The 25,973-nt window shown below is 47.2% G+C and overlaps 8 protein-coding genes across 8 annotated transcripts; 5 read left to right on the top strand and 3 right to left on the bottom strand.

Annotated features, from left to right (window-relative positions):
• Nucleotides 1-2,164: 2,164 nt before the first annotated feature.
• Nucleotides 2,165-3,643, bottom strand: SETTUDRAFT_34555 (uncharacterized protein; the record flags this gene model as incomplete). Its single annotated transcript, XM_008031298.1, has 8 exons — nucleotides 2,165-2,230; nucleotides 2,268-2,331; nucleotides 2,391-2,554; nucleotides 2,607-2,669; nucleotides 2,708-2,748; nucleotides 2,810-3,514; nucleotides 3,583-3,586; nucleotides 3,632-3,643. 8 exons carry the CDS (start codon nucleotides 3,641-3,643, stop codon nucleotides 2,165-2,167), a joined length of 1,119 nt encoding a protein of 372 aa, XP_008029489.1.
• Nucleotides 3,644-4,773: 1,130 nt separating this feature from the next.
• Nucleotides 4,774-8,675, bottom strand: SETTUDRAFT_34554 (uncharacterized protein; the record flags this gene model as incomplete). The annotated part of the gene is made up of 9 exons (XM_008031297.1): nucleotides 4,774-4,824; nucleotides 4,891-5,193; nucleotides 5,250-5,676; nucleotides 5,807-5,966; nucleotides 6,031-6,701; nucleotides 6,742-7,174; nucleotides 7,216-7,939; nucleotides 8,252-8,487; nucleotides 8,537-8,675. 9 exons carry the CDS (start codon nucleotides 8,673-8,675, stop codon nucleotides 4,774-4,776), a joined length of 3,144 nt encoding a protein of 1,047 aa, XP_008029488.1.
• A 1,044-nt stretch (nucleotides 8,676-9,719) lies between these two features.
• SETTUDRAFT_34553 (uncharacterized protein) lies at nucleotides 9,720-10,106 on the top strand (the record flags this gene model as incomplete). The annotated part of the gene is made up of 1 exon (XM_008031296.1): nucleotides 9,720-10,106. One exon carries the CDS (start codon nucleotides 9,720-9,722, stop codon nucleotides 10,104-10,106), a length of 387 nt encoding a protein of 128 aa, XP_008029487.1.
• A 5,221-nt stretch (nucleotides 10,107-15,327) lies between these two features.
• SETTUDRAFT_34552 (uncharacterized protein) lies at nucleotides 15,328-16,102 on the top strand (the record flags this gene model as incomplete). The annotated part of the gene is made up of 4 exons (XM_008031295.1): nucleotides 15,328-15,406; nucleotides 15,538-15,679; nucleotides 15,801-15,903; nucleotides 15,947-16,102. The coding sequence occupies 4 exons, from the start codon at nucleotides 15,328-15,330 to the stop codon at nucleotides 16,100-16,102; spliced, it is 480 nt and encodes a 159-aa protein (XP_008029486.1).
• A 2,969-nt stretch (nucleotides 16,103-19,071) lies between these two features.
• On the top strand, nucleotides 19,072-21,486 carry SETTUDRAFT_156687 (uncharacterized protein; the record flags this gene model as incomplete). Its single annotated transcript, XM_008031809.1, has 2 exons — nucleotides 19,072-19,328; nucleotides 19,515-21,486. 2 exons carry the CDS (start codon nucleotides 19,072-19,074, stop codon nucleotides 21,484-21,486), a joined length of 2,229 nt encoding a protein of 742 aa, XP_008030000.1.
• Nucleotides 21,487-21,784: 298 nt separating this feature from the next.
• SETTUDRAFT_96120 (uncharacterized protein) lies at nucleotides 21,785-22,706 on the bottom strand (the record flags this gene model as incomplete). The annotated part of the gene is made up of 4 exons (XM_008031808.1): nucleotides 21,785-21,871; nucleotides 21,920-22,000; nucleotides 22,052-22,159; nucleotides 22,212-22,706. 4 exons carry the CDS (start codon nucleotides 22,704-22,706, stop codon nucleotides 21,785-21,787), a joined length of 771 nt encoding a protein of 256 aa, XP_008029999.1.
• Nucleotides 22,707-23,061: 355 nt separating this feature from the next.
• On the top strand, nucleotides 23,062-23,637 carry SETTUDRAFT_34549 (uncharacterized protein; the record flags this gene model as incomplete). Its single annotated transcript, XM_008031294.1, has 1 exon — nucleotides 23,062-23,637. The coding sequence occupies one exon, from the start codon at nucleotides 23,062-23,064 to the stop codon at nucleotides 23,635-23,637; it is 576 nt and encodes a 191-aa protein (XP_008029485.1).
• A 444-nt stretch (nucleotides 23,638-24,081) lies between these two features.
• SETTUDRAFT_156684 (uncharacterized protein) lies at nucleotides 24,082-25,512 on the top strand (the record flags this gene model as incomplete). Its single annotated transcript, XM_008031807.1, has 3 exons — nucleotides 24,082-24,399; nucleotides 24,453-25,199; nucleotides 25,249-25,512. The coding sequence occupies 3 exons, from the start codon at nucleotides 24,082-24,084 to the stop codon at nucleotides 25,510-25,512; spliced, it is 1,329 nt and encodes a 442-aa protein (XP_008029998.1).
• Nucleotides 25,513-25,973: the final 461 nt, after the last annotated feature.

Genomic DNA, 25,973 nt, shown 5'->3' with positions numbered 1-25,973 from the left:
TATTGCCTAGGGTAGAAGTACATCCGCTGCCTTGCCCGTACACCTACTAACCACGTACTCGATCTAAGCGAGGCTTGAAGTTCCTTTGTACTCGTGCTAGAGCTTAGCTTAAGTCTTATATTTAAACGCTACGTACTTTGTTTGATCTCTATTAAATAGTTCTAGGTGCGGGAACTTGTTCCTGCGCGCAGCTGGCTTGGCGATTGCAGCTGCTGCTAGGGGAGGCGTAAAGGCTCTATAGGACGACTCTAAACGCCCCTCAGCTTGGTTACGCTCAAGTGCCACGAGCCGTTCCGTTAGCACCTGGTTCTAGGCTGTTAACCGATTCATCAGCTCCATCATCTAGGCCATGGCATCCTAGTTGGCCTTCAGCGAGCCTCCTTGCCTTGGTGAGCCCTTTCCTCCCACGACGGCCGATCGTTTGGCGACCGCTTTAATCGTTAGCCTAATTGCTGCCTCCTTCTATCCATCCTCTCTAAGCATTTATGTAATTTCGCGCAGGATCTCTTCATCTAATACTCCTGCCTAGTTCTTAGCAGCAGCGTACGCCGCCAACTCTTCTACATTCAAGTTTGGAACGTTAATCTCCATTGCCTAATTCGTTTTGGACGTCTCGTTCTTTGCCTGCTAATATACAGGGCTTCTAGTCGCTCTTCGATCCGCTCGCGCAGTCCTAGACTGCGGCCTACTCCTCGTTAGTGAGGACTAGTAGGGCTTACCCTTGGCTGTCCTTGTTACTAGCCAGAATCTAAACAGCGTTCTGTCGCTGTTGTGTCGCGTCCCTAGGAAGACTCGCGTCTTGCCGTCTCGCTCATGGGATCTTGTCTCCTATTGAGAGTAATCGCACGGCCTACACCTTATCCAATAGAGGAACAACAAGACTTCTTACTACAACGTCCGCTTCTAGCTAACTATACACTAGGCCCAAGTAGCCTTTAGGTAGTTTATCACGCGACGTTATGCCTACAGCTTAGCTTTCTAAGACACAATAGGACTTCCTAGACAGGTCTTAGGCGACTAATTCGCCTACTATCTCTCACGGCTGAACTTCCTGCGAAGCTCTGCCCTAGGTGTACTGTCTTACGACGGTCTACCTTCTTGCTGCACTAAAGGCCTTTCGTACCTATTATAGCACTAACTCTATGTTACTAGCTCGCACTAACAACACGCTCTAAAACTTAGTTAAAAGATAGTCTACATAAGGCTTATGTCTAATTGGGATTAAATATAAAATATAAGGGGCTGCGCTTTAGGGAGCAATTGCGAGGTATATAAGAGGTTGTATTTAATAAGGAGCTATCTACTCTGCTTACGTGGTGTTTATTTACTTATCAGAGAAAGGTTATGCTGGAGTATCTGAGCGCGTTGTCTGAGCGCTGCTCGGTCTGAACGTAGTTCAGATGGTGCGCGCGCAGCTTGGCCCGAGATTCCATCGAGGAGCTATCCAAAGGGCGTTCAGCCCGTTACACCTAAGTTTATTTTCATAAAAGATTAGACCGTTATAGATTGATATTCACTATATTAGATATTTCGTTATCATTGTAAAGCCTTACAACTCTTCTTAGGATATTCTAGTGTTAATTAGAACAGTTATTAAATAAGATTAAATAAAAGTAGCATATTATAACAATGCTATAAGCTCTACCAAGTACTAGAACTATAATAGCGTTAGACTAGGACAAATATCCGCTATAGGACAATAAGGCCTACTAACCCCGCTATATTTCTACTTTAGGAACTTAGGTCTAGCTTAGACCTAATAGCTATAAGTATTTATTAAAATATTTTTTATAGATAGCTTAGTAAATTTTAATATTCTTTTATAAAAGGCCTATAGGTAGCTTATTAAATGTAGGCTCTTAGGATCATACGTACTCTTATATGCCTCTAAGTGATCCTACAACCATTACAGATCCAACCTGCCTAACCTGCGCCGTTACACATATGAGAACATCTATTACTACAGAACTATGTATTTACATAATTCCAATCTCAACCCCAAGACATCGTGCACTATCCGTAACTCATTATCCACCAACAATCGTTGATCCTAATATACCAAGAGCCGTTAAATACTCTCTGGGCGCTCATCTTGATCTACAAAGCTCTTATGGTTGCTTCAGCTTATGGTTGCGAGAGTTGTTAAGTACTACGATGTGTCTCTTTAACACTTCATAGTGTGGCCGCTGATAGAGCAGCCTTCCGCACCCCACTTTGGACTCGTTAGTATCTAAGTTTGAAACTTATGTATGATGACAACAACTTACATTGATCCATCCACCATCGCTGTCATTAGTAATGGAGCTTGATTGAACCTGGAAACAATCATAGCTTTCAAAGTAGCATTAGTAAAGTCTTTTCACAGCTAAGGGAAAAATCAAGGAGCTTACGTGGTGTGGTAAATATCCCACTTAGATTCCTCAGTAGCAAGTCCGTCATACACAGCACCAGAACTAATCGAGTATGATCCATTGATGCAAATGACGCCACGTGCGCCTGCTTTTCGCGTCGCGTAAATATCCTTGATGTTCTCCTTCGTCAAAGCAGTGCGAGCCTGAAGCGATTTCTCAATATCGGGTGCAAGATCAAGTGCGGCATGAACTTACCTGGTCGAAATCTTTCCAGCCATCCACTGAGGGAGCGCGCCGTCTCCGTCGATGTCGTTCAGGCTGAAATTGGTGTCAAGGTTGTGCATTGCGATACGGACCCCGCTGATTGACAGATATAGCACTTCCTCGGCATTGTTCGCTCGACATTGGCCATACTGAAGTAGCCGCTTCCATACGTCAATGGTGCCCTGCGTGCATACCAACACAGACTCCATGCGTTGTAAGCTCGGTTCTTCTCTCATTAGAGCCTTTAGACTGGCCAAGATTTTCGCAAACCACTGCGAGCAGTTGCACGGTAGCCCTTGGCTGTCTTGTATCGCTCTGGACGAGGAGTACTCGATCAACATGTCCACCGCATACATCCAGTTCTTCGAGGTGCTTGACAAAGCTATGTGCGGGAGAGTTGCCGTGTCCTTTGCCTTTCTCTTGCGTTTGCTCTTGTTTCGGGTTTCCCATATCTGCCTGCCATTCCTCCACCGACTGAAATGTTGTATCGGAGCAATCCATGAGCATGTCATGAGTACTGTACAAGGTGCCCGGGTAGGATGCAGTGTTGGCTACATTTAGACTCTTGGGGCTGTCGGAAAAAAAATAGTCTGTGAAAGAGATGGGCTTGTAATAGGGTGAAAATGCCGAAGTGTCTGCGAGCAAGTCCGGTGGAAGTGATTGGTCAGCAGTTTTGCAGCTTGGATGTGTTTTTGCTTTTTTGAGACTGTTCTGATCAATATCAAACGATAAACAATATGGTGCCGAGTTCTCGGTATCGTCTTGGTAGTTGTTCGAATCGGGAGCTTCTTTATCGGTAATCTTCTTATGCTCTGTCGTGCTGGGGTCTTGCGAGGAGTGCAATTGCTCGGCTGGATTTGCCGAGCTGCACTCCTTTCTTGCAACTTCAGGGTTAATAACTTCAAAAAAGCGTGGTTGTGCCTAGTGATCATCCATTGAAAGCTGGTATATGTACTTTTCGTCGTACCTTGCTACCAAGTCGGGATATTGTTTTAAGTGGAGTGCATATACTACACCGTAAATGTCATAGAGTGGTAGGAAGATGTAGGCTTCCTTATCTTGGGTGCATTAACAGCTTGTTAGCCACGTTATCAAAAAAAAATCAAACAGTCTTTAATTGTAGTTGGGCTAGTACTGCTGAATCTCCTTTAATGAGGTCGTGTGTTAGACAATATGGATATAGTAGTCCTACAAGCTCAGCAACGTTATAATATGATATATCATGCTATAGCAAGGACGAGGCGCAGTGGCTATGGGCGAAATGCAGCGAAGCAACGGGACCAGTCCTGAGGCGCTTGCAGCGGCGCACGCCATCTTTCGCACCACCTCATTCAAGGAAATTGAACAGGCTCTAACTGCCCCTGGACTAGTACTGTTCGATTTATTTTGATAAGGCAGTGATCGGGCGGGAATCTTCACTCGGGACTTACGCGGCTGACGGAAGGGCGTGTACAAGTAGTGTTGGGTCTAGGGGCCGCTGTAGCGGTTATCCAGGTTGAGGCAGGCTGCGTAGTGCTTGTTCATAGATAGCACTAAGCTTATGGCCGATGTGGTTGTGGTTGTGGTTGTAGGCGCAGATAGCGTGTATGCTGTTGTGGTGGGGTGGTTGGGTGCGAGGCCAGTCGTGGTAGCGTCTACCAGCCCCAATCTAGCCCAGATACAGCTAGCGCTCCCGCTAGCCCATAGGGGAGTTAGAGCCGCCACTAGCGCCCGAGCGATCGGTTTTGGTTCCCCAGAGCAATAGCAATAGTGATGGTACCACAGCTTCGACGTATACAAGAAGTGCGAAGAAGTCATGTCTTCCCCCGCCACCTTGAGTTGCTACAACTCTAAGCTACTGCTGTATGCAATTTGACAAGTTGTCGTGTCATCCATGAAAGTATCATTACTTCCTGCGCGCCTAATATCTCCGTTACTTACTAGTCTTGTTTGTGATGGTTGATTACGAAACGAACAACAGGAGTTGCTACAAAACTTGAATTGATTCTGAAACCAACCCCGTGAACAGTGTCTGGTGACTGTATTCCAGCTATCAAGTCCCGATAGCATTTACAATCAAGAGAAGGAAAGGAAGTCAAACAAAACCGGCCTTGTAACTCGCGTCGGAGCTCGCGCATGGTCCATATTCCCTTGAAATCCTTCGTCACGCCACTCTATGTTACTCATTACCATCGCTTTTTCCATGCACCTCAGTGGTGAATACCATGCACTGCATATTATTGCGTCAAGTTATCCAAAGCCATACCTCGTCCTAATGCCCCCTTGCCCAACTCACCAGATCAGCATCATCGTCGTTGTCACAAGCACCCTTGCGAACAGGTCCAGTGGATCCTGTAATCAGCGCTGTACCTTGCTTAGGTCTAGCGGCAGCAGGCAAAGGCGTTGGACAGTACTCAAGCAGCGACTTGACTGTTGCGCAAACGTGTCGTTTGCGGGATTTAGGCTGCTCCGAACTAATGCTCAAGTGGCCAGTGTCGGGCAGGACGGCGGCGAGGAGCTCTCCAAACGCGGCGCCATCGTGCAGACAGCGGCCGTCCGAGGTTGAATAAATGGCGGCGCGACGCGCATTCAGCGGCGTCTGCAGCAGCGGCGACGTGCCTAGCACCCACGAGGCATCGACTTGACGGGCGGTACATTGGGCATATGGACACGGCCGCGCGCTTCCGTGGGGATGCGCAGCGCCTGGCCCAGCTCGCGGCTCCATGCCCGCAGCCGTGTCTGGGTCGAGGGCGGGCTGAAGAGCGTCATGCATCCGCGGGCCTCGACTCCAATGGCAATGCGTCGCGCGGGCGGCACTTTGGTCTCGCCGTGGAAGGCGTCCAGCAGCTGCTGCACATGGGCTGTCTCGAGGCCCAGGATCGTCGCCGCCCACGGGCCGGGCGTGACATTGATGCGTTGTGAATTGTGCCAGATTTGGCGCGCCAGGCGAAGGGCGATGCGAGTTGTCTCGACGGCGAGGGCCACCGCCGCAGCCATCTGATCCGTGCACAGCCCGATGACTTCGGTCCGATGGCCGCCGTCCTTGGCCTTGCCAAGCAGTGTGGCGTTCTCGTCGGCAGATCTGGAAATGGTTAGCCTCGGCTGTGCTCCGCTCCGCCCCGCCCTCCTCCGTCCCGCTGTGCCCCGCCCCGCTCCGCCCCGCTCCCGCGCCCCCACCCTCATCGTGTCACAGAACCAGAACAAGCACGTACACAATCAGCTCCGCCGCCGCCTGCAGGAATCTCGACGCTACTTCGCGCGTCTTTGCCAGCTGTGCCAACGCCCATACCCCAGACAGCTTCTCTACTGTCTGGTCTCCAAACAGGAGCAAATCGATCGGGCTGTTGTTCATGTTGACTGGGGCGTAGGGTGCTTGGTGGCAAAAGCAAACAAACAAACAATCAGGCTGCGGCTCTCACCACTACCGCGGTGCAACATGGCTCCTTGTCTTCGCCTGCAACATGAACGCCGACTTCTTTCCCGCGGCCATGACTTCTCGTTGAGCGGATCAGTTTGAAGGTTTCTCCAAGGATCTCGGCCATCAACTCCGGTCGAGTAGTCCAGATATTCTGGAATTTGATAAAGACATAGGCTGGTCCGTAGCTCAGGCCGTAGGTGTCGAGATGGGTGTAGAGGTCGTCGTGGGTAGTGGTCACGTGCGCAGACCTGGTCATAGCGCCGAGCGTCTCACGTGCCTCTTGCACCTCCAGCATCCGCTCCACCGCCATGCCCGACCCCGTGGGCGCCTCGTAGTCGACGACAATGAGACGCGAGCAGTTCTGGCGCAGCGTCTGCCCGTCAGCCCAAGACGCCACGGTGAAGTCGCTCCACACGGCTGTCGACGTCGCGTCGAGCGTGGCCGCCCGGTGAGGCTTCAGCTCCAGGATGACCTCGACGTCGCCCTCGCCCGGCACCACCAGGGCGACATCAACATCAATCAGCACATCGCGCAGCCGGAAACCATGCACAAACGCCGAGCCGGATCCGCCGCCGGATACAGCACCAAGCCCGAGATGCTGTGGTCGCGCAGCCATGGCTCCTCGTTTGCGCACACGAAGCCCCGCCAGAGCCTGGAGTCGGCGCTCCAAGCAGCGGCTGGCGCGCGTGCTGGCGGAGGCGGCCTTCACGAGCAACGCGCGACTCGCACTAGTACTGCAGGCTGTGGTTCCAGGCGTATGGCGGCAGATGGACCAGCGGCTTCACTGGTGCATCGACGTCGTTGACGGCCCGCGTATCGACGGCGACGCCCTGCACTAGCAGCGCGCCCGCACACTCGAGCGCCGTCTGCACGCCATCCTTGCCGCGCGAGATCACGGCGCAGTAGCTTACGTCGGCGATGCCGTGGGCCTTGAGAATCTGGTTGCTTGGGCCCTGCAGCGCTGCATGCGGGCCTACTTCGACGAGAATGTCCACCTGGTTGGCCGGCGAGCGCTTGCCATGCTTCAGCTCAGGCCGGATCAGATCGTGCAACGCATCGGAGAATTGCACAGGTGACACCAGGTTCCGCACCCAGTTGCTGGCCCCCAGCTCCGACGGCTCCATGTAGCCCCCCAGCACAGCCGAGTACATCTTGCGGCCTCCTTGTCATGTGCACTCAGCACAAACAGCCTGGGAGTATGACTCGCAAATCCATTCGTCTGCTTTGGCCCCTCCGAGTCGTATGTCTTGGTGTAGTGGTTCTCAGTCAGCTTCCGACTCTTCAGGTAGTGATATGCATCGTCCAGTACAATGCGGGCGTTGGTACCGCTGTAGCCAAATGCTTGCGCGCTAGCTCGTCGCAACCCATTCTTTGGCCACGGCGTAAGCTCGGTCGGCACGTTCAGATTCCACTCGTCCCACTTGACCTTTGGGTTCGGCTTCTTGCTAGAGATGGTTGGTGGGATCAAACCATTTTCCAGTATGTATATCACCTTGATTATGGACGCAAGACTAGCGCAAGCCTCTAGGTGACTAATGTTGGACTTGACTGAACCTACATAGAGCTTTTCTGGTGGCGAATGATGTGGGCTAAATTTTCGGGAAAAGGCCTCCGTCTTTTGGGTATCGCCAGCCTGTGTGCCTGTTCCGTGTGCTTTGACATATCGCGTCTCTGCTATGCTGAGACTGGCTCTACGGTACACGTCACGTGCCAACTGCTCCTGTGCATCAGCACTGGGCAATGTGAAGCCTTTGGTCCGCCCGTCTTGGTTGCACGCCGAGCCCCTGATAATGGCACGGATTGGATCCCCGTCTGCGATGGCGTCGTCCACTCGTTGCAGGATGAGAACAGCTATGCCATCACCACGGCCGCAACCATCCTCGGACGCATCAAAGGCCTTACACCTACCGTCTCTGCCGAGGAACTGCTAATTTGACAGGAACTAGAACATTTCCAGGTTCAACAAAAGACTCTCAGCTCCCACAAGCGCAATGTCGGATTCTCCTAATATAAGGCTTTGGCATGCCTAATGCACCGCCACGAGGCTTGAAGAACATGCCGTATCCAGCGTAAAACTCGGCCCCTTCAAGTCAAAGAACCAAGATATACGATTGGACCCCGCCGTGATGCACGCCCCGTTAATAGTGTACATTAGGCCCAAGTCGGCGTCTTTGAAAATGTTATCTTAGTAGTCAGTGGTGAAATTGCCAACAAAAACACCAGTCCGCGACCCTGCTACCTTCTCGAGTGGAAGCCTGTTGTTTTCCATGGCCTCGTATGCTGTCTCAAGGAGCATTCGTTGTTGAGGATCCATAGCTTCCGCCTCGATCTTGAAAACGTTGAAAAAGTTGGCATCAACGGTAGAGATATCTTGCTTTAGAAAATTTGCGCCCCGCATCTTGCCCGTGATGATCTTCTTCCCCGGGTAGTGAAAGGCATCTGGGTTCCACCGATCAGGGCTTTCCGAGTATGCGGCTTCAATCAATCAGCTCAGACTCTTCCTTGTCAAAGCATTTTTACCTACATCTGCCTTCACAAATGAACCTCCAGAAGTTTTCCGCCGTATTTCCATCGGCGGGGAATCGACAGGATAGACCAGTCACTGCAGTGGAATGTGCATCTGCTGTGCCATGTTGTCTAAATCCGTTCGCTATCCTTGTCATTTTAATATAGGCGATTTTGAAAGCTCAAAAATTGTGCGTGCTTGAACCAGACTGCTAGATGCTTTTTGATGATATGTACCGTTGTTCTATATGTAGGCTAAGTGTTTTTGTCTTTGTACCAATCACGTATCACTCGTACGGTCAAGCATTTTAATAGCTAGAACCGTGCCAAATTCGCTCTAGTTGTCAATGATTTGCTCATAAGAATCTAGTCGGTGGTCACCGGCTTCGGGAGAAGAGAAATTGAACACCAAAGTAAATTCAACTACCAATGCCAACCATGCACTTTAAAACTGGAAAATTCAATTATCTATTTTTCAATACGGCCCTTCTACAGCTGCCGAGGATATTTTATGCTTTTCTTCATCCTCTCTGCTTATCTGAATGCCAGATACGCCTTTTTCGAAAGAAGCCTCCCGCTTCTACCAAGGCCTGTACCTGTCTTACGATTTGAACTGTAGCCTAGGAAGTACATGCTACAATCCTTGTCAGTCTATAAAACTGCTAATTGGTTACCTAGAAGTCCTCCGTTCTCCCGTTTTTTTAAACAAGTATTGTTTATCTAAGAGTCTTTCGCACGCATGGGGCATCCTACAGCCACTGCAACACAGCGCTGCTGGGACTATATAATCGACTTGCTAGTAGCTGAACTGCAAGTCCCAAAGTCTAAAATCAGCAATGACGATGAATTATCTAAGTTAGGTGTTGATGCTATCCTAGGATGCAACATCATCTCCAAGATCTCTCAGCACCTTAGCATTAACCTTCCCGCTAGCGTATTCGAAAACCACAGCAGCGTTGGCAAGTTTTGTGCCTATATTGCAGAACAAATACTTTTGTACTAGTTAGAGGAATGACCTAAGCTTGCCAAGAAACGCTCCTTTGAGCCTAAGACTGCTGTAATCTCTATAGTTACTAAGTTGTAAACACGGCCTCCTACTATTCCCAAAAAGCCCGCCCTTAGGAAAAAATCTAAAACTCCCCTTTCCATGATCCTCTAAGGCAACGCCACTAAGGCATCTCAAACAATCTTCCTTCTCCCCGATGGTTCCAGCTCCAGTATGGCCTACAACAACATCCCCCCCCGTCTACCCTACCACCTGCCTTATTGGTCTGAATAGCCCCTATCTCAACCGAGCCCACGACTACAACTGTACCATCGAACAAGTCGCCGCACAATGGATTCCCGAAATCCGCGCCCGCCAACCTCACGGGCCCTACATCCTGGGCGACTGCTCTGCCGGCGGGTACTATTCCTACGAAGTCACGAAACAGCTTTTAGCTCAGGGAGAAGCCGTTTCGAAACTCATCCTTCTCGATTCACCCTGTCGTACCGACTTCGCGGCCCTGCCCGTCGAGTGGCCAGGTATCTGGGAAAGACAGGCCGGATGGGGAACTGGGATTCCGGTGATTGCACCCCAGAATGGGTGACTGCACATTTGGAAGCTACGCTGCGCGTGGTACGAGCGTATATGCCGACGCCGCTGCGTGTTCCGGTGGGGCTGCGCGAGCCACAGGTCTTCATCGTATGGTGTCGTGATGGGGTATGGACAACTTATCCTGACGACGACCTCAAACGATATGAAATGGATATGAATGTGCGAATTACAAGGTTTCTTTTGGAAGGCAAGCAGGGTTTTGGTGCGCATTGTTGGGATAAACTGTTCCCAGGGATGGAGCTGTGGGTTGCGACGATGCCAGGGAGCCATTTTACGTTGATTGGGCCGCCTTATCTGGATACTTTGGGCGTGCTATTGAAGGATGTTTCGATGGAGAGCAAAGGTGACGGGGAGGGTCTGTGGACAAGGGTTGTAAATTAGAGGTTTGGCAGTTTGAATTTTGGACTATGAATGCAGCCATGTTCCTCATTACATATCAATCCATAACCCACAATCACACAACTTTCTTTCAGCGGAAAAAATCTGAAGTATTAATGAAACATAATGATGTCTCTAAATCGTACAATAGGATGGATAACGTTGGGGGAAAAACGGTATGAATGAGATAGACTGGTGTCAGACTGTGAGGTGTTTTCTAATCAAGGATAGACTTAAGTCACTGTGATAAATAGCTGCGATAATTGATGGGAGAAATTGATTGTATTGATTGTTCTGTCCTCGCCAGCGGCGCGCAGGAGCGCCGCCTTATGAGCGCTGTCGCTGCGACACCAGTGGTATCAGTTGTGTCTCATGTATCGGCCCTACCTAGGGTGGGCTTGGCGCTTGACTCTGATTGGCTAGGATCACAGAATCCTGGTGCTCGAGTCCGCACCCGGATTCTGCCGCTTATCTGACAACTGGTCTCTAGGCAAATGTTGAATATTGCTTGTGTACGCTCATGATCACGAGACGACAGCTTCACACGACAAAGATGTGCAAGCAAACAGCTTAGGTAAGTCACTTTATATTTTTCTCCTCAACTGTTATAACTTCCTGTGTCGGAACAAATTCACTCTTTACTCAAAAGTGACATATAGGGTACCTTGAACGCTGCATTGTACATTTATACAATCAAATTCATGTGTACTGAAATTCTGCTAAATGTTACATGGATTAATATAACACTCATAATATTCCGCTCCCCCTAGTGTTACAAGTTTCCACTGACAGCAATATGCAGTACCACGCACTATATCAAAATGCTTAATCCCAATCATTGTTATATCACTTGGCTAGCTGAAAGCAGCAATATCGGATGAAAGAAAGATGTTTTGTATAACTCCGATTTCCGGCATGTAATCATGCAGCTTCAATACCTCTTGCCCATGCTTGATTGCCTTTATCAACTCCATCATGTGTCTATGTCTTTGTAATTTCATACCCACTGAATTATCTGATTCCAATTCGAGTTCAGATAACGAGGTTTGTGCGATAAGATCCACTCCGTTTTGGGAACTGGGCAGCCCATGGCGACATACATCATCAGTGTCACTCGGCCTGTGGATTCAAGCAAACAGGCTGTTCGATAGTGTGTAAGAAAATGTCCGACAGGGAAATATGAGTGCCAGAGAGCGGCATTTTTGTAACGGATTAGGAAGAAATTGTAGCCGCACTCTTCTGAGGGGCATTGTGCTCCAGTCACCATTTAAAATGCAATCCCTAGCAATTTGTTCTATATACCGACATTTATTGAGCAGAACCCCCCATTCCATCAATCACTCTAAGTTTACGAGCCACTTATAGTTAGCCTGGAGGTAATGGTGCTATTTAGGGCCCAAACATGACAAGATCGTCGGATAATTTTGGCACTGATGGAGTAGCTCACTCAACGGCAGTGTTGGCTTAATAGCTTCGCTAGCTAGCCGCTTAGTTGCAAATAGAAAATTATTAAAGTAAGTGTCATTGTAAACTGTAGTCTAGGCAAGTCATTCGGCTACCAACAGCGGGTGCTTATACTCTAAGCCTATGCTGATATACATCAATGAATAAACGTATCCTAAAGGGTTCGCATCAAGTTTCACTTGTTGGTATGGAAAAATAACCATGATGCATGCGGCCTATGAGGTTATTAGCCAGTTCAATCCATCAAGCACGTATTTCTGTAGCACCTTTTCGTGCCCGAGTTTACCAATCTCCCTTTCGAAAAGTTTGATCAATTTAGGAAGCAGTCTTCATTGCCTGGGTAGCGCTGACGGACACTTGATTTGCTCAGCTAGTTTAAGGATCACCAGTTATTGTGATTGGGTTGAAAACTGTCACGTAGAAATCAACATAAGCGCCGAGTGGGAGTGTAGGGACTAAATCTGAATCGCCGAACCACCGAGTAAACACTTCACGAACTTCTATGAACTAGGTACCCCTATAGACAAGAAAGAAGCTGAAAAAAACCCTTTTTAACAATGGTAAATATATAAGAGCAAATTCTAGGGTTGAATAGTAGAGTGGAATACGTTTCTGACAACCATGGGTTCCTTTCGACTCTTTTCTCCGCTCTTGCTTATGACAGCGGACCTAGTACTTAGTAAGGCTTCAGAGCTTCATGTCCTAATATCAGTGGGAAAGATTGTTGGCTTTATCGACACTGCCATCCCCGCGGTGAGGCAGTGGCGCGGTGTTCGTTTTGCTGAACCTCTGTTTGGCCCTCTCCATTTCCTTCCTCCTTCTCAAACAAAAGAGCCAATCGAATTTTTTTATGGCCGCGGCCACGCAACCATCACAACAGCATTACATGACTACTGCGCCTAACATCAACGACCTTGTTCCTCGGTTTAATCTGCTGAAGTCCTGCGATGAAGAATGCTTGTGTCTGAATGACATTGCGCTTGTGAGGCCTAAGACAGAAAATTTACCTATTGCAATCTGATTCCAGAGTAGTTGACAAACCTTTGGTAGCATCAATACTCTATATAAGAAGTCGCAAAATTGGTATAGAGGCTTCAGGAGCAGGTTGTTGTTCAGTTTATGTAGGTTTGCCCTCATATGAAGGATGTGGAAATTGACAAGATGTTAATACGTGAGCAGCTACCGTTTCAATAGCCTAGGCTTTCTCAACACCCATAGTTTGAACTAATCGTAGCTGTATTTAGGACTACATGAGTTTTGTACCGTGTAAGTTTGATGTTCTAACAACAAACCATGTCAGACTCTGTACTCACGACGTATAGCAGTGAATCGGTCTGCGACAACCTTGCCAACTTTCACAGTGATCCCTGCAATATTGCGCTCTGGGGCCACGCAGCTGGGGCAGTCCTTATCGATAACCATGCGCTCTCCTTTGCAGAGGATACAATTGCCTGTACCTTGATCTTAGAGAGTAGTATTATATTTATAGAATTTTTGACGTCGAGTTCCAAACAGATATCTTATCGTTAGGTCTCGGAGCCATATAATATCACAGGAACCACAGAGCAGATTGTTGATTACATGCACGTTGTGAAAGCTACCTCACTGGAAACGCTTTTGCAGACGAACACCGGCCAACCCGCTCTCACATTCGGCGCGGTAGCATATAGCCGCATTAAATTCTTGATATACTAGAACAGTTCAATAGTTGTGCTATTTCCTATAAACTATCTTTATATCATATCCCGTTGTACCGTATAAGAAGCATATAAACAGCAATTTGTATTTACGGACTTCATAACTCATGAACTTAGATTGATAAACTATCTAGTAATCGAGCTAGTGGTCTAAACTAGGTCTTTGGATCCTGTTTATAAGCCAACTTAGAAAATTTGTATCATATGGTAGTGTTATTGTAAGGCTCAACTGCTCCACATCCTGCCTGTCAATTCTTTAGCGTAGGAGGTTTTTGTGCGAAAGGGGTAACGTACACGGCAGGTTCCTTGGTAAAGCCTACATCCAGAAAGACACTCTCTCGTGAGATCTGGTGGGTTGTGCGCATTGCTACAATTCTGTCTGCAATCCATCCAATTCTGGTCGCATTTATCAATGCATGGCTGAATAGTGCTTTGTGCTTTGTGTTCATTAGCACTACACAGTAATACCATATCTTGTTTACATACGTGCTGCAGATATGCAAGTAGTTATAGCAATCAGTATAATGTTAAAAACACTGCGCATGTTGATAGTTTTTTGTAGGATTGCCTTTCGCTGAAGATGAGTTGATATCTGTGCAGGCGATGATAGGATGCTGATAGTAGAAATCAAAGTGTAAGAGACGACTTATATATTGAAGCTCTTTACTACAAAACTGAGCAGTATGTACTTCGTTCTATCAGCAGTGTACCCGTGTTAGTTTAAGCCAGGGGTACCTCTAGATACAGTTTTCAATAAAGCTAAATCAATTAACATCTTAGTAGCGCCTAGCCTTTTAGACTTTGCTTAATTAAAAAAGGAATATTCTAATGTATACAGGTCTATGCTCAAAGACAATGGTCAGCTATGTTACTGCGCCGTTAGCTGAATATAAAAATCAGCCTCTCAAGATCCTCCCACAAAACCAAGGACGGCCTAACAAGTCGTTGGAAACTTGAATATTCTGCACTTTTTCATACCCCTTGTTATATACAGTCGGTTAAGCAGTCTATAGATTTGTTGGTTATAAGCATAAGAGCAAACTAAGAGCTAAATGTATTTATTCAGAAAGCTGCACCTAATCGGGGCCACCAAGCCAGCGATTTTGACAGGGGGAAAATAAGCCACGTAACTCCGCATATAATTTCGGATCTAATACGGGTGGTGAACATTATCTTACAGTCACATGCATCGACATATAGAGCCGTGATTATATGGCATGCTTCTATACTTGTTATAGTTTCAACTCCTTACATGTCAAAGTCTAATAACCTATAATACATATAGAGTTCCCTTTGTTACCATGTGAGTCATGAGCTGTGAATCAATATAACTACATTTGTATATAATGTGGGCCTGTATTTGGACCGGTTTTAAAACACATAGCACGAGAAAAGGATTGTAATTATCCCCAAAGTTCATCAGCTAAAGCAACCCCATATTTCCTATACAATGCGCCTACAGGATACCGCGTCGTTGAATATCCAGACGCGCTATGAAGCACAATTATGATCGCAGAACGTTTGCTTCTCTATTTGGTAGTAGGAATCTACTATTAACCAACAATGCATTTCTTACAATAGCTCTGTTCCGCATGGTTATCTTACAAAGCTCTGGATAGCTTACTACAGCAACCAAAGTTAATATCATATGATGATTGTAAGATAATATTGTATATGGCTACCAAGTCACCCATCTCCGTGATTTGTGGGTACTCTGCGGACAGAGTGAGCGCGGTTCATGCTGTAGATATTGGTAAGCACCAATAGGACCGGATATGCATGATTTAGTACCATACATATGAATATCAGCCTATCTCGTGTCAGAGTTGATCGGAGCTGGTCAAAATCTTCAACCGTAGTAGGTTACTTTGCATAACCCTGCAGAATACGCTGACTACTATGGCAGATCTAGCTCAGTCATCACAGGACAGGGTGCAATGATGACTGCTTGGATTGTGATACTTCACCTATCAAGATTGGAAACATCAGACAAGCTGATTGAAGAATCTAAGCATCAGATAAGCAAGTAGATCATGTGCAGAGTCAACTTGGACTCTTACTATATGCAATCATGCCAATTGTGTGTTGTGTCATAAGTGTAGTATCTGCAATATACACATACATACTGCAAGCTACTTGTAACTTAGGCATTCTTGTACGAAAGAGTCAAACAAACCTTCAAAGAATAGGGGGTTCACCCGTCGTGCAGCCAGGCGTAATCTTCTCGATTCTATTTGTAAGATTCTCACAGTAAGTCCGAATATCATGAACCTTGACAGCTCCTTTCGTGCAGTTTGTCAGAAATTTCGAAGGAAATCCTAGCGCCTATGGCGACAGCGCCCCATCAGCGCCAACATTAACTCAGACCTGCGTATCGTTATATCAGGGAGCACAGGGTGTCTGTCCTATTGTTGGACATGCCGCTTGCATCCTGAACGACTGGCAGTAATTTAGCAATTTGTCTATGCTTCTAATCTTGTGTATTCAAGCTGGGCGCTTGATAAATGAGTCTTTCTCATCTCAACATAAGGAACTCAGGTGTATCATAGTGGGGATCTAGCTTTACATTCCTTGTATGTTTGTGAAGACTTCCAGGTCCTATCAACTAGGACTTTAGCTGTTGCCTACAATAGATAAAGTTATTCATTCATGAAAAAGTGATATTCTAAAGAAAAGTTCAATTTCAATTCATGAGATAAGAGGTTTGCACAATTGTAACGAATTCTGTATCCGTAGTGGAAATTAGCTTCAAAATCGTTATCTGTTGGGCCAAATTCAGCTAGAGTAAGGATTGAAGCGGTAGATCTTAAGAATCTATCAAACCCTATAGGTGGCTCTTACGGCCTCCTAGCCTTACCATAGGTCTACTCACATTGCTTTTCACTTCTATGTAAGCTTACTCCAATATCAAAACTTACTTCGTTTACTCACCCGTTGACATGGCTATTGAAAATTTGAGTAGACCGTCTGGCCTTACCTCTCTGATTATACAGTTATTGGTTTACAGTTTCCACCTCTACAAACTGAGACATATGCTTTCGGCGCAGAAAGGGTTCCTGTGTACCCTGCCTAGAGCTACCACACAGCCATGTCTGTCTCACGCTTCCAGCGAGGCTAATTGGTGCACTAAGCAGATTGAACCATTTATCGGCCTAATATATGACCAGTACTATGCCATCTTGGTGTAACTGCTTACTTCTTACTAAGGTTTCCTTCTCATGTGGGTATTTGGGCAAAATTGAGCAAAGGGTTTTAATGATCTTCGTTATAGGCCGTATCGGTGCAGGCCAGGATAGGCTAGTTGTCTTAATCAGAAGTTGTGAGCGTATAATCAGCGAAAAAGGTTTATTTGCAGGATATTTACCGTACAAAGACAGAAACGAAACTTTAGCAACTGTGTTTCACTAAATGTGGTGTTGCACAATGTTCAGCTACACTTATCTATTTTGGTCCGTACGAAGAGAGGTGAATAGGGCCCGGCGGGTGGTTTTCCAGACTCGTTATTGTCGCCGATAAAGTAAAGCCCCTAGGGAAAAGGAAAAATGACAAGAGTAGCAAGCATGTACCTAGGAGTACCTGGAGACGCACCCAACGTGTCTTGGAGTCGACACCAAAGACCAGGTAAACCCAAAGACACCCTTATTCGTATGCTACTGGTAGACAATGCAGAATCGTGTCATATTTTCTCATCATCTGACCAATTGCCGCCTCTCCGCATGCAATTAGAGCACAATCAATGTACGTACGGCCTCTCGGGCAGCAGCAAATGAGCCTCAGGATCCGCTCGATAACGTCACAGACGCTACCTTTCCAATACGCGCCTCCGCATCGGGAAAATTGATGCACCCAAACAGAAATAACTTTGTAACGCTAGTTGAAGATGTTGGACTCTGGGCGTGATCTTGCTCGACGTGGCGACTGACAACGTTCCAAGCATCCCATGGCCCCATGGCCTAGACCGCATTATGCAGAACGCTATCATCATCAACCCGTACACAAGTGCAACTCCAAAGTCATCTCTACACCTCCTCGTCCCGCACTGAGGCCTAGCACTAGTGGCAGGCTTCCCACAATAATAACCCCCTCTGCCCCTACATACCACGACTACAGTTTACAGGGTCACATGCTAATACGAAGCTGACATTTCTTTCTACAAAGGACCCCGACAAAAAGGCTTGCCGCGCATCTGGTTTCGCGTACATCTCACCCACATCGATGTGGCCATACTCCAAATAGAGCCCGCATCTTTGGAGGAGGCTAGTCTTGCTTATTTGTACATTGCGCAAGCCACTACGAATGGAAGCCATTGAGCAAGATCACGTCGCCGTATCTCGTCATGAACTACCTTGCCAATCGCTGACCTATCTGATCAAAGTCCACATCCGACGACCAGGCTCTGCCCTAGCCACTCCCTATTGGTAACTCAAAGCCTGCTGTCACCTCGTACAGGACCGTACTTTGAGCCTTTCATCTAGCATGATGCACAACTACTGATGAATTGCATATACATATATGTTACAGCCAGCCACGTTAGGAGGTGTCTCTATATTGCTCACTCTTTGATTTATGGACTTCGAGTCGCTCTAGAATGGATAGATATAAAGTTAGTGTAGTTAACTAAGAAAAGAGTCATCTAAGAGCAAGGCAAGAAAGCGTTAGACTAGTGAGTAATGCTAAATCAGTATACTACAATACACAAAACGTGACAACAATGCCGCGAATCAGTGTCCGTTTGGTTGCGCTGCAGCCTTTGATATGATTCGTTCGGAACGTGTGGAGGCGCTTCATTTGACCTGCGCACCTTGAAGGCCTAATGTTTGACTTGTTCGGAACATGTGGAGGCGCGTTTTTAGGCTTCCCCGCTCTACGGCCTTACTATTCGGTCTATTCGGGACAAGTGGAGAATGGTCTGGGCAAGCGAAGATTGTGTGGCCAGTTACTACAGACCACTCCAATCCCCTCCTTCCTCCACCAGAATTCCGAAGCTCGTTGGATTCCTTGCTCGCGCATCTTACTTGACCAGCGAAATAACCTCCCCGTCTCGGTCGCTCTCCATGCCGACCACCAAAAATGTCCCTTCCGAGCCTATCGACTCTGTAAGAGGTCTCTTTCAGTGCACGAAATGCTCCCAAACCTACTCCCGGGTTGACCACCTTGCCCGGCATGTCCGATCGCGTATGTCCGCTGCTTTGCCGTCTAGTTCTAAGTCAAAATCAGCTGACTCATTGCGTAGATACGCAGGAGAAGCCATATCGTTGCGAGACATGTGACAAAAGGTTCAGCCGAATGTGAGTAGCAATACATCAGTACATGTGCGCTCCTTCTCATAGCCGGTGCAGCGACCTACTTCGGCGACATACCTCTATTCATGATGCGACAGTTGGCGAGGTTGCAAGAAAACGTCGCCGAATGAGCCCCATGTCATCAGCGCCCGCTCGTGCTTCTAAAGCTTGTGAAGCATGTGCAGAGCATCACCTGAAATGCGAAGACGACAAGCCCTGCCGAAGATGTAAACAAAAGAACATCGCATGCATAACAGCTCCCAGGGTGCCCAACGGAGATTGCGTGACATTGAGCTTGCAGCCCCCACAGCCGGGGGCCACAGAAGCCGAGCCAAGCGTTCGAAGTCACCGGGCCAGTCTAGGTCCAAATGAAGAGCCCGCAACACAGAGAACGTATCATGACCTTGATCCATTGGATCCTGGTTCATTGGATCCAGGACCAAATGATGGTATTCTCTTACAGCCTCGAACTGATGAGATACGCTCCTGCCAGCCACAGACGCTGACAGAACCGAATGGTGTTCCACAAGATTGCGTCGATACATTGCCCAGTCATCATCTTTTGTCTACTCCTCCAAGTGGAGCAAACACTCCCAATAGGTTCTTTGGGTTCGGTTTTGAGACGGATCTCGATTTCAGTGCGCTCGATCTCAGCTTCCTTGATACATACAACACTCAAGTCCCATTTGAATTTGAAAGTCAAATCGGACACATTACAGAACGACATGTAAGTCCAACCGAAGACTATGAGATGCAGGGAAATGTAAGGAGAGAATGCAGGCTCTCTGGTGACGTCCCGCAACAGTCTATTTGGCGCTTTGTTCCCGTTCCAACGGACGGAGGTTTTGCAGAGCATGGGAATCTCTCACTGCCCCATCATAATGGCATTATACAGAGTCCCGAGAGTTTTGGTGATTTCAAGCAACGAGCAACAAAAGAAAAGCTTGACCCAGCCTCACGTGACAAGATTCTTGCCATCATTTTGAGCCAAATGCGAATGCGCGCATATCCCACTTTATCGGCATTTCCTTCGACAGAGCTCCTTGATCATCTCATCCAATTCTTTCTTGCTGGCCCCGTCCCGAAAGCAAGTTCGTGGATTCATTGCGCTAGCTTCCAGCCCCGGTTGGCAAAGCCTGAGTTATTATTAGCGATGGCCGCTTATGGTGCAGTCCTGACTCCTGATCGGTCGCTCCGGAAACTTGGCTTTGCCTTGCAGAAAGTTGTCCGTAACCACCTCCCGTCGGTATTCGAAGACAACAATACCACTATTTGCGATCTTCAACTACACCAGGCATACTTACTGCAACTTGAGATTGGACTTTGGAGTGGAAATAGCCGCAAAATGGAAATCTCGGAAAGCTTTCAGCAGCCTTTACTCACGATGGTTCGTCGTCGAGGCTATTTCAAGCGGTCGGGTCATTTGACCATGAAAGTACACCCTGATGACAAGGGAATGGCGTTGGATAAGAAGTGGAAGGATTGGATTGTCCGAGAGTCCACAAAACGACTGGCGTACCATCTGATCCACCACGACGCACAATCCTCTATATCGTTTCTTGTGAGTCCATTGGTGTCCTATTCCGAGCTTGACCTGCCGTTGCCCGAATCCCTAGACCTTTGGCTGGCTGCTTCAGCAGGCGAGTGGAAGCGGTTGTACCTTGAGAAATACAGCAATAACACCATACGGATTCCATCGCTAAATGCCTGCATCGCGGATTTGGATCTTCTCGAGTATAACAAACCTTACATTGACACGAGTCTTTCCTGCTCTGCTATACTACACGCATTATGGGGCTTAGTTTGGGAATATCGAAAAGTAAGCCTACTCTTCTGTGGACAGCCGCGTATCTGGGACAGTGGGATGGCAATTCTATGTCGGTATCAAGAGCTCACCAAGATTTTCGACTACTACCGTATCACTTTCGATGTCGAGAGCCTGTTGCTCCTTGAATTACTGTCGATGCACCTCCACATGTCTCTGGAAGAGATACAGCTTTTTGCCGGTCTTGGGGGTATTGAACAAGAGCGTCGAGTGCAACAATCGATAAAAGAATGGGTGAAAAGCAAGAGGTCTCGACAAGCGGTATGGCATGCTGGCCAGGTCTACCGCACTATCAAATCACTGCCTCCGCAGCATCTTCGAGATTTCCACGCAGTATCTCTATTCCACGCGAGTTTCGCGTTTTGGGCTTACGGATTAGCATCCCGGATGTTTTGTCAGGACGCTGATAATCACAACTCGCTGTTTAGTGAATCGTTATCACATTCACAAAATCAGAATATCTGGCTGGATAGTGAAGAAACAACAGAAACATACAGGTACATTTCGTTGGGGATGGGCATTCCAATTCTTCAAGGAGTTTCGCAGGATACACCACCGGCGCAATTAACCGATCCAGCGGCCATCATGAGTGTTATCATCCAAAACTTAAGGCAAGGTGATAGCGAGCCCTTACGACCGAATTCTCCGTTAGTAGAGAACCTGATATCGATCATGCAGCGCTTAAGAGATACCACAATGGGAGGTTACAACACCGCTCACGGTTAGGATACCACAACCGACATTTAAAAATACATACCCTTTCGTGTTTTTAGCAGATTTCGGTAGATATCACTTCACAGCATTTGCATAGGGGATTTTTTGGCATAGAAACCTGCAAAGGTGACTGTCATGTAGCTGGTTGGAAAAAGCCACGCAACTATTGAAAGGCTATGTAACAGAGCTATCAGATCTGCCCAACCAACCAACATTATCATCTCTCATGCACGCGTAACGCAATATGAGTAAAATTGCAATTGCACCGTAAATTTCATGTAAGACTTTCAATTTCGAAGTCGGTTCAGGATCACAACGAGAATCCAGCATCTATTACTATATTTGTACCAGTCACAGATTTGGATAGTGCAAGATACTTGGCTTGCTGAGCAACATCCTTCAGACCGTCAGTATTAATGGTCAGAGAAAAACGAATAGGACATACTTCAGGAGTCGCAAAACGTTTTAGAGCATTTTTTGCTCGCACCTCGTTCAACTTTTTCTCTGGGAATTGGAGGCCCCAGTCCTGCAGTTGTCAGATCGAGGCGAAACGTCTTTGGACAGATTGAATGAATACTGTCATTAGAATGCCTGGAGAAACAGAATTGACACGAATTTTAGGTGCAGCAATGACCGCAAGGCTTCGCGAAAGGTGTATTAGCGCTGCTTTAGTAACTGCATATGGCTGCATATACTCTTAGCAATTCGTACATATAATGCTCAGCAGGATAGCTTACCAAGGAACTACCGCTAGGGGTAATGCCAGCCACACTTGCTGTAGCAATGAAAGCGCCCCCGCTTTCATCAAGATACTGCTTGCATTTATGGAAGAGAAAGAAATGGCTCTTTACGTTCATGTTGAAACAATGGTCCCAATCCTCTTCGGCCACAGCGTCTTGGAGGTTTGCGAAATCGGTTATACGTGTCCATCCTGCATTGGAAACTACGACATCTAGTCGGCCCATCTGCGCGATCGCTTCGTCCACGAGCCGAGAAACCTCTTCGCGTCTGCTCATATCGGCCCGTATTGCTGCAAATTTTGGAGAAACGAACTCTCCATTGTTGTTCTGGACAGAAGTGATTTGGTATAGATGTTTGACAAGTGCTTCTGCGCGTTCTGAATTTAAATTGAAATTGATCACAACGGACATGTTGGCCTCTCTCGCAAGAACTTTTGCGACTGCAGCACCAACGCCATTCGAACCAGCAGTTATTAGTGCGACTTTCGACATGATTTATGAATGGTTTTTGCTTTTCTTTCTGCTTCAAGGTCAAAACATAAAGGGGAGATGGAGGCTTCACATATATTGTCTATTTCGATGGGGTGTCAATGATCCAAACAAGGTTAGTATGACCAAGATCTGACTGCAGGTAGTTTGGAGTCACGTCTGAAGCAGGCCTAAACCAATCGGGTACATCGGGACCACATTGATGAAATACTATTTTACTGTGGATCACGCATCCATCCCACTCTCCTGCGCTTACAAAAAAAGCCAAATCCATTTTAGCGGAGATTGGCACCAGACTATCTGCTCCATTGCCATCCCTCGACTCAGCACTCCTTCCATCTTCCAATCTCCATTAGCCATGGCTAAATCTCCGGACACAGTTCTTGACAACGGGCTTCGCTCTGTCAATCGTTTCATAACCGACCATGATGCTGAAGGCAAGGAAACAATATCGAATGCGGTGCCAGAGACTTTAGTCTGGCAACAAATGGCAAACGGCGCGCGATTTAGCCTGGCTTATGCTACGGAAGAGTATCCTGTCAATCTCAGCAACAACGCCGATGTGTCAGTTTACCAAAAGAATCTTGTCGATCTTCCTGGTATCATCATCCCTGGAGGCACTATCCTTCGTGTTGTGGATATGGACCCAGGATCCATATCACCAATGCACCGTACCATCAGCTTGGACTATGGTGTAGTACTCGAGGGCGAAGTGGAATTGATTTTGAATTCTGGGGAATCAAGACTGCTGAAAAGGGGCGACATAGTGGTTCAAAGGAGCACCAATCATGCATGGAAGAATCCCAGTCCTACCAATTGGGCTCGAATGTTGTATGTTTTACAAGAAGCACTTCCAATGCAATTCAATGGAAAGACTCTGGAAGAGGATTACGGTGGTGGTATGGATGACGTTAAAAAGTCTTCAAAAGATTAGATAGGCTGTACTTCCTGAAAGATCAATGTACCATGTCTTATAACTCAGCTATAATGCCTGACTTAGTCCCAATGCCATAAAGCCATCAAAGATAAACTCAATTACGTTGCATAGGCCGATCACTCCTCTCCATGGTGTTCAGTGAGAAACTCCGGGTGGGCGGCTGGTCTCTGAGGCCCGATGCCAACCAGAATGATCGAATCAAACAGCAGCCTAGTAGGCCACATGGAAAACCGAAACCAGACAATGACTAAGTATCGGGACAGACCGTTGAGCCTCCGAATGTGGGCCCGATATATTGACACCTAATCTTTCATCACCAAAGAGCATAAGCTTCAGTCGACATGGATATATAGACATTGATGCAGAACAAGAAAGTTCGATAAAAGTCATTCTCTGACCCTAAGAAGACAACTATTCGAGTCCTAATTCTATACCAACTACATGGCTCGCCGCTTTCTCAAACACAGTTCAACTGCTGACAACGAGGCCAATGCGAAGCAGGTCGATGTCAGCGGCATCGTAAAAGGAGTTATTGATGATATTCGTACCAATGGAGACTCTGCCATCCGCAGGTATTCTAAGAAGTTTGATAATTGGTCCCCGGAAACTTTCAAGCTATCCCAGGCCGCAATTGATGCAGCAATTGCTGCAGTACCTTCGCAAACTATCGAAGACATCAAGACAGTCCAGTCAAATGTTAAGGATTTTGCGCAAGCACGGAGAGACTCAATCCGTGACTTTGAGCTGGAGACTCAACCTGTAAGTACTTAACAGTCGATTTTCTCAGATTTGGATTGATAAGGGAGATTTAGGGTGTCTTCTTAGGCCAGAAGAATGTGCCTATCTCAGTTGCCGGAGCTTATATTCCAGGCGGTCGATATCCTTTGCTGGCTTCCGCGCATATGACCATTCTTACCGCAAAAGTCGCTGGGGTACCTCGCGTCATTGGCTGCACACCTCCTATTGCAGGCCAAATCCCCAACTCAACTGTTGCGGCAATGCATCTAGCGGGTGCCGACGAGATTTTAATTCTAGGAGGTATTCAGGCCGTTGCCGCTATGGCCATCGGAACAGAGTCTATACAGAAGGTCGACTTTATCGCTGGACCTGGCAATGCTTTTGTGGCCGAAGGGAAGAGACAACTCTTTGGAGAAATCGGAATTGATCTCTTTGCGGGTCCCACTGAAATTCTCATTGTCGCGGATGAGACGGCAGATCCTTTCACAGTTGCAACTGACATTCTGTCTCAAGCGGAACATGGTCCAGACACACCAGCAGTCATCCTCACCACATCTGAGGAAGTTGGGAGGAAATCAATGGAGATCATTGACGAGTTGCTGAAAGAGCTTCCCACTGCGCAACTGGCCGGAACTTCCTGGAATGCCTTTGGTGAGGTTATCGTTGTCGACAGCCTTGATGAAGCATGGAGAGTGGCAGATGAATATGCCAGTGAGCACGTCCAAATCTTTACAAAAAATCCCCGAGAAGCCCTAGAGAAGACGAATGCATATGGTGCGCTTTTTCTGGGCGAAAAGACTTGTGTATCGTATGGAGACAAGGTTAGTTTGTGAGTCCAATGTTGATCTAGCGTGTGCTTAATTCATCTAGGTCATTGGAACAAACCACGTCTTGCCTACGCGGAAGGCCGCCAGATATACCGGGGGCCTTTGGGTTGGTAAGTTTCTCAGAACAGTCACTTATCAAGAAGTTAAAGACACTCAAGCAAGTGGCGAGTTAGGCCGCTTGTGTGGCAGAGCTGCTAGAGCGGAGAACTTCGAAGGTCACGCACGGTCTGGCGATCTCAGGGCACAGAAGTATCTCTCAGATGATTATTCTTGGATAACAAAGTCGAAAGACAGTTTAAAAACTTAGTTACCAGCAGTCTGTAATTGTAGGCCAGGCCTAAGCATTCGGCACAATATAGGACTCTAGCTACTAGTCAAGTAACTCTGCTTCCTAATTCCTCTTGAGTTCCTATCTTCCAGTACATAATGAGTCGCAATCGATTCTTTTGTGAAACATCGTGCCCCGTGTCAACCGCAATTATCAACTGTTGCGCTGTACAGAATTTGTAGGCAAATCATCCTCGAAGATTGCTTTCTGGAACTAATGAACATTCTTACTCCACCACCACACACACCAACTTTTAAGCAGAAATCTTTCATCAAAACTCGTCAATTTTCTATCAGATATAGGGGTAACACGTCGCGAGAAACCGATTTACGCCACCTCTAATGTGTGCAGCCCTCTCGTTGAGGTGCTAGAGGGGGTATTGTCGGTATTCTTGCGACGTGTTCGAAATGCGAAAATCTTCGAGAACGCACAGACGCCCC

The sequence above is a fragment of the Exserohilum turcica genome (genome assembly GCF_000359705.1).
Source record: "Exserohilum turcica Et28A unplaced genomic scaffold SETTUscaffold_6, whole genome shotgun sequence".
Taxonomy (NCBI): domain Eukaryota; kingdom Fungi; phylum Ascomycota; class Dothideomycetes; order Pleosporales; family Pleosporaceae; genus Exserohilum; species Exserohilum turcicum.
Note: the sequence above shows the minus strand (reverse complement) of the source record. Positions and strands in the feature narration are given on the sequence as shown.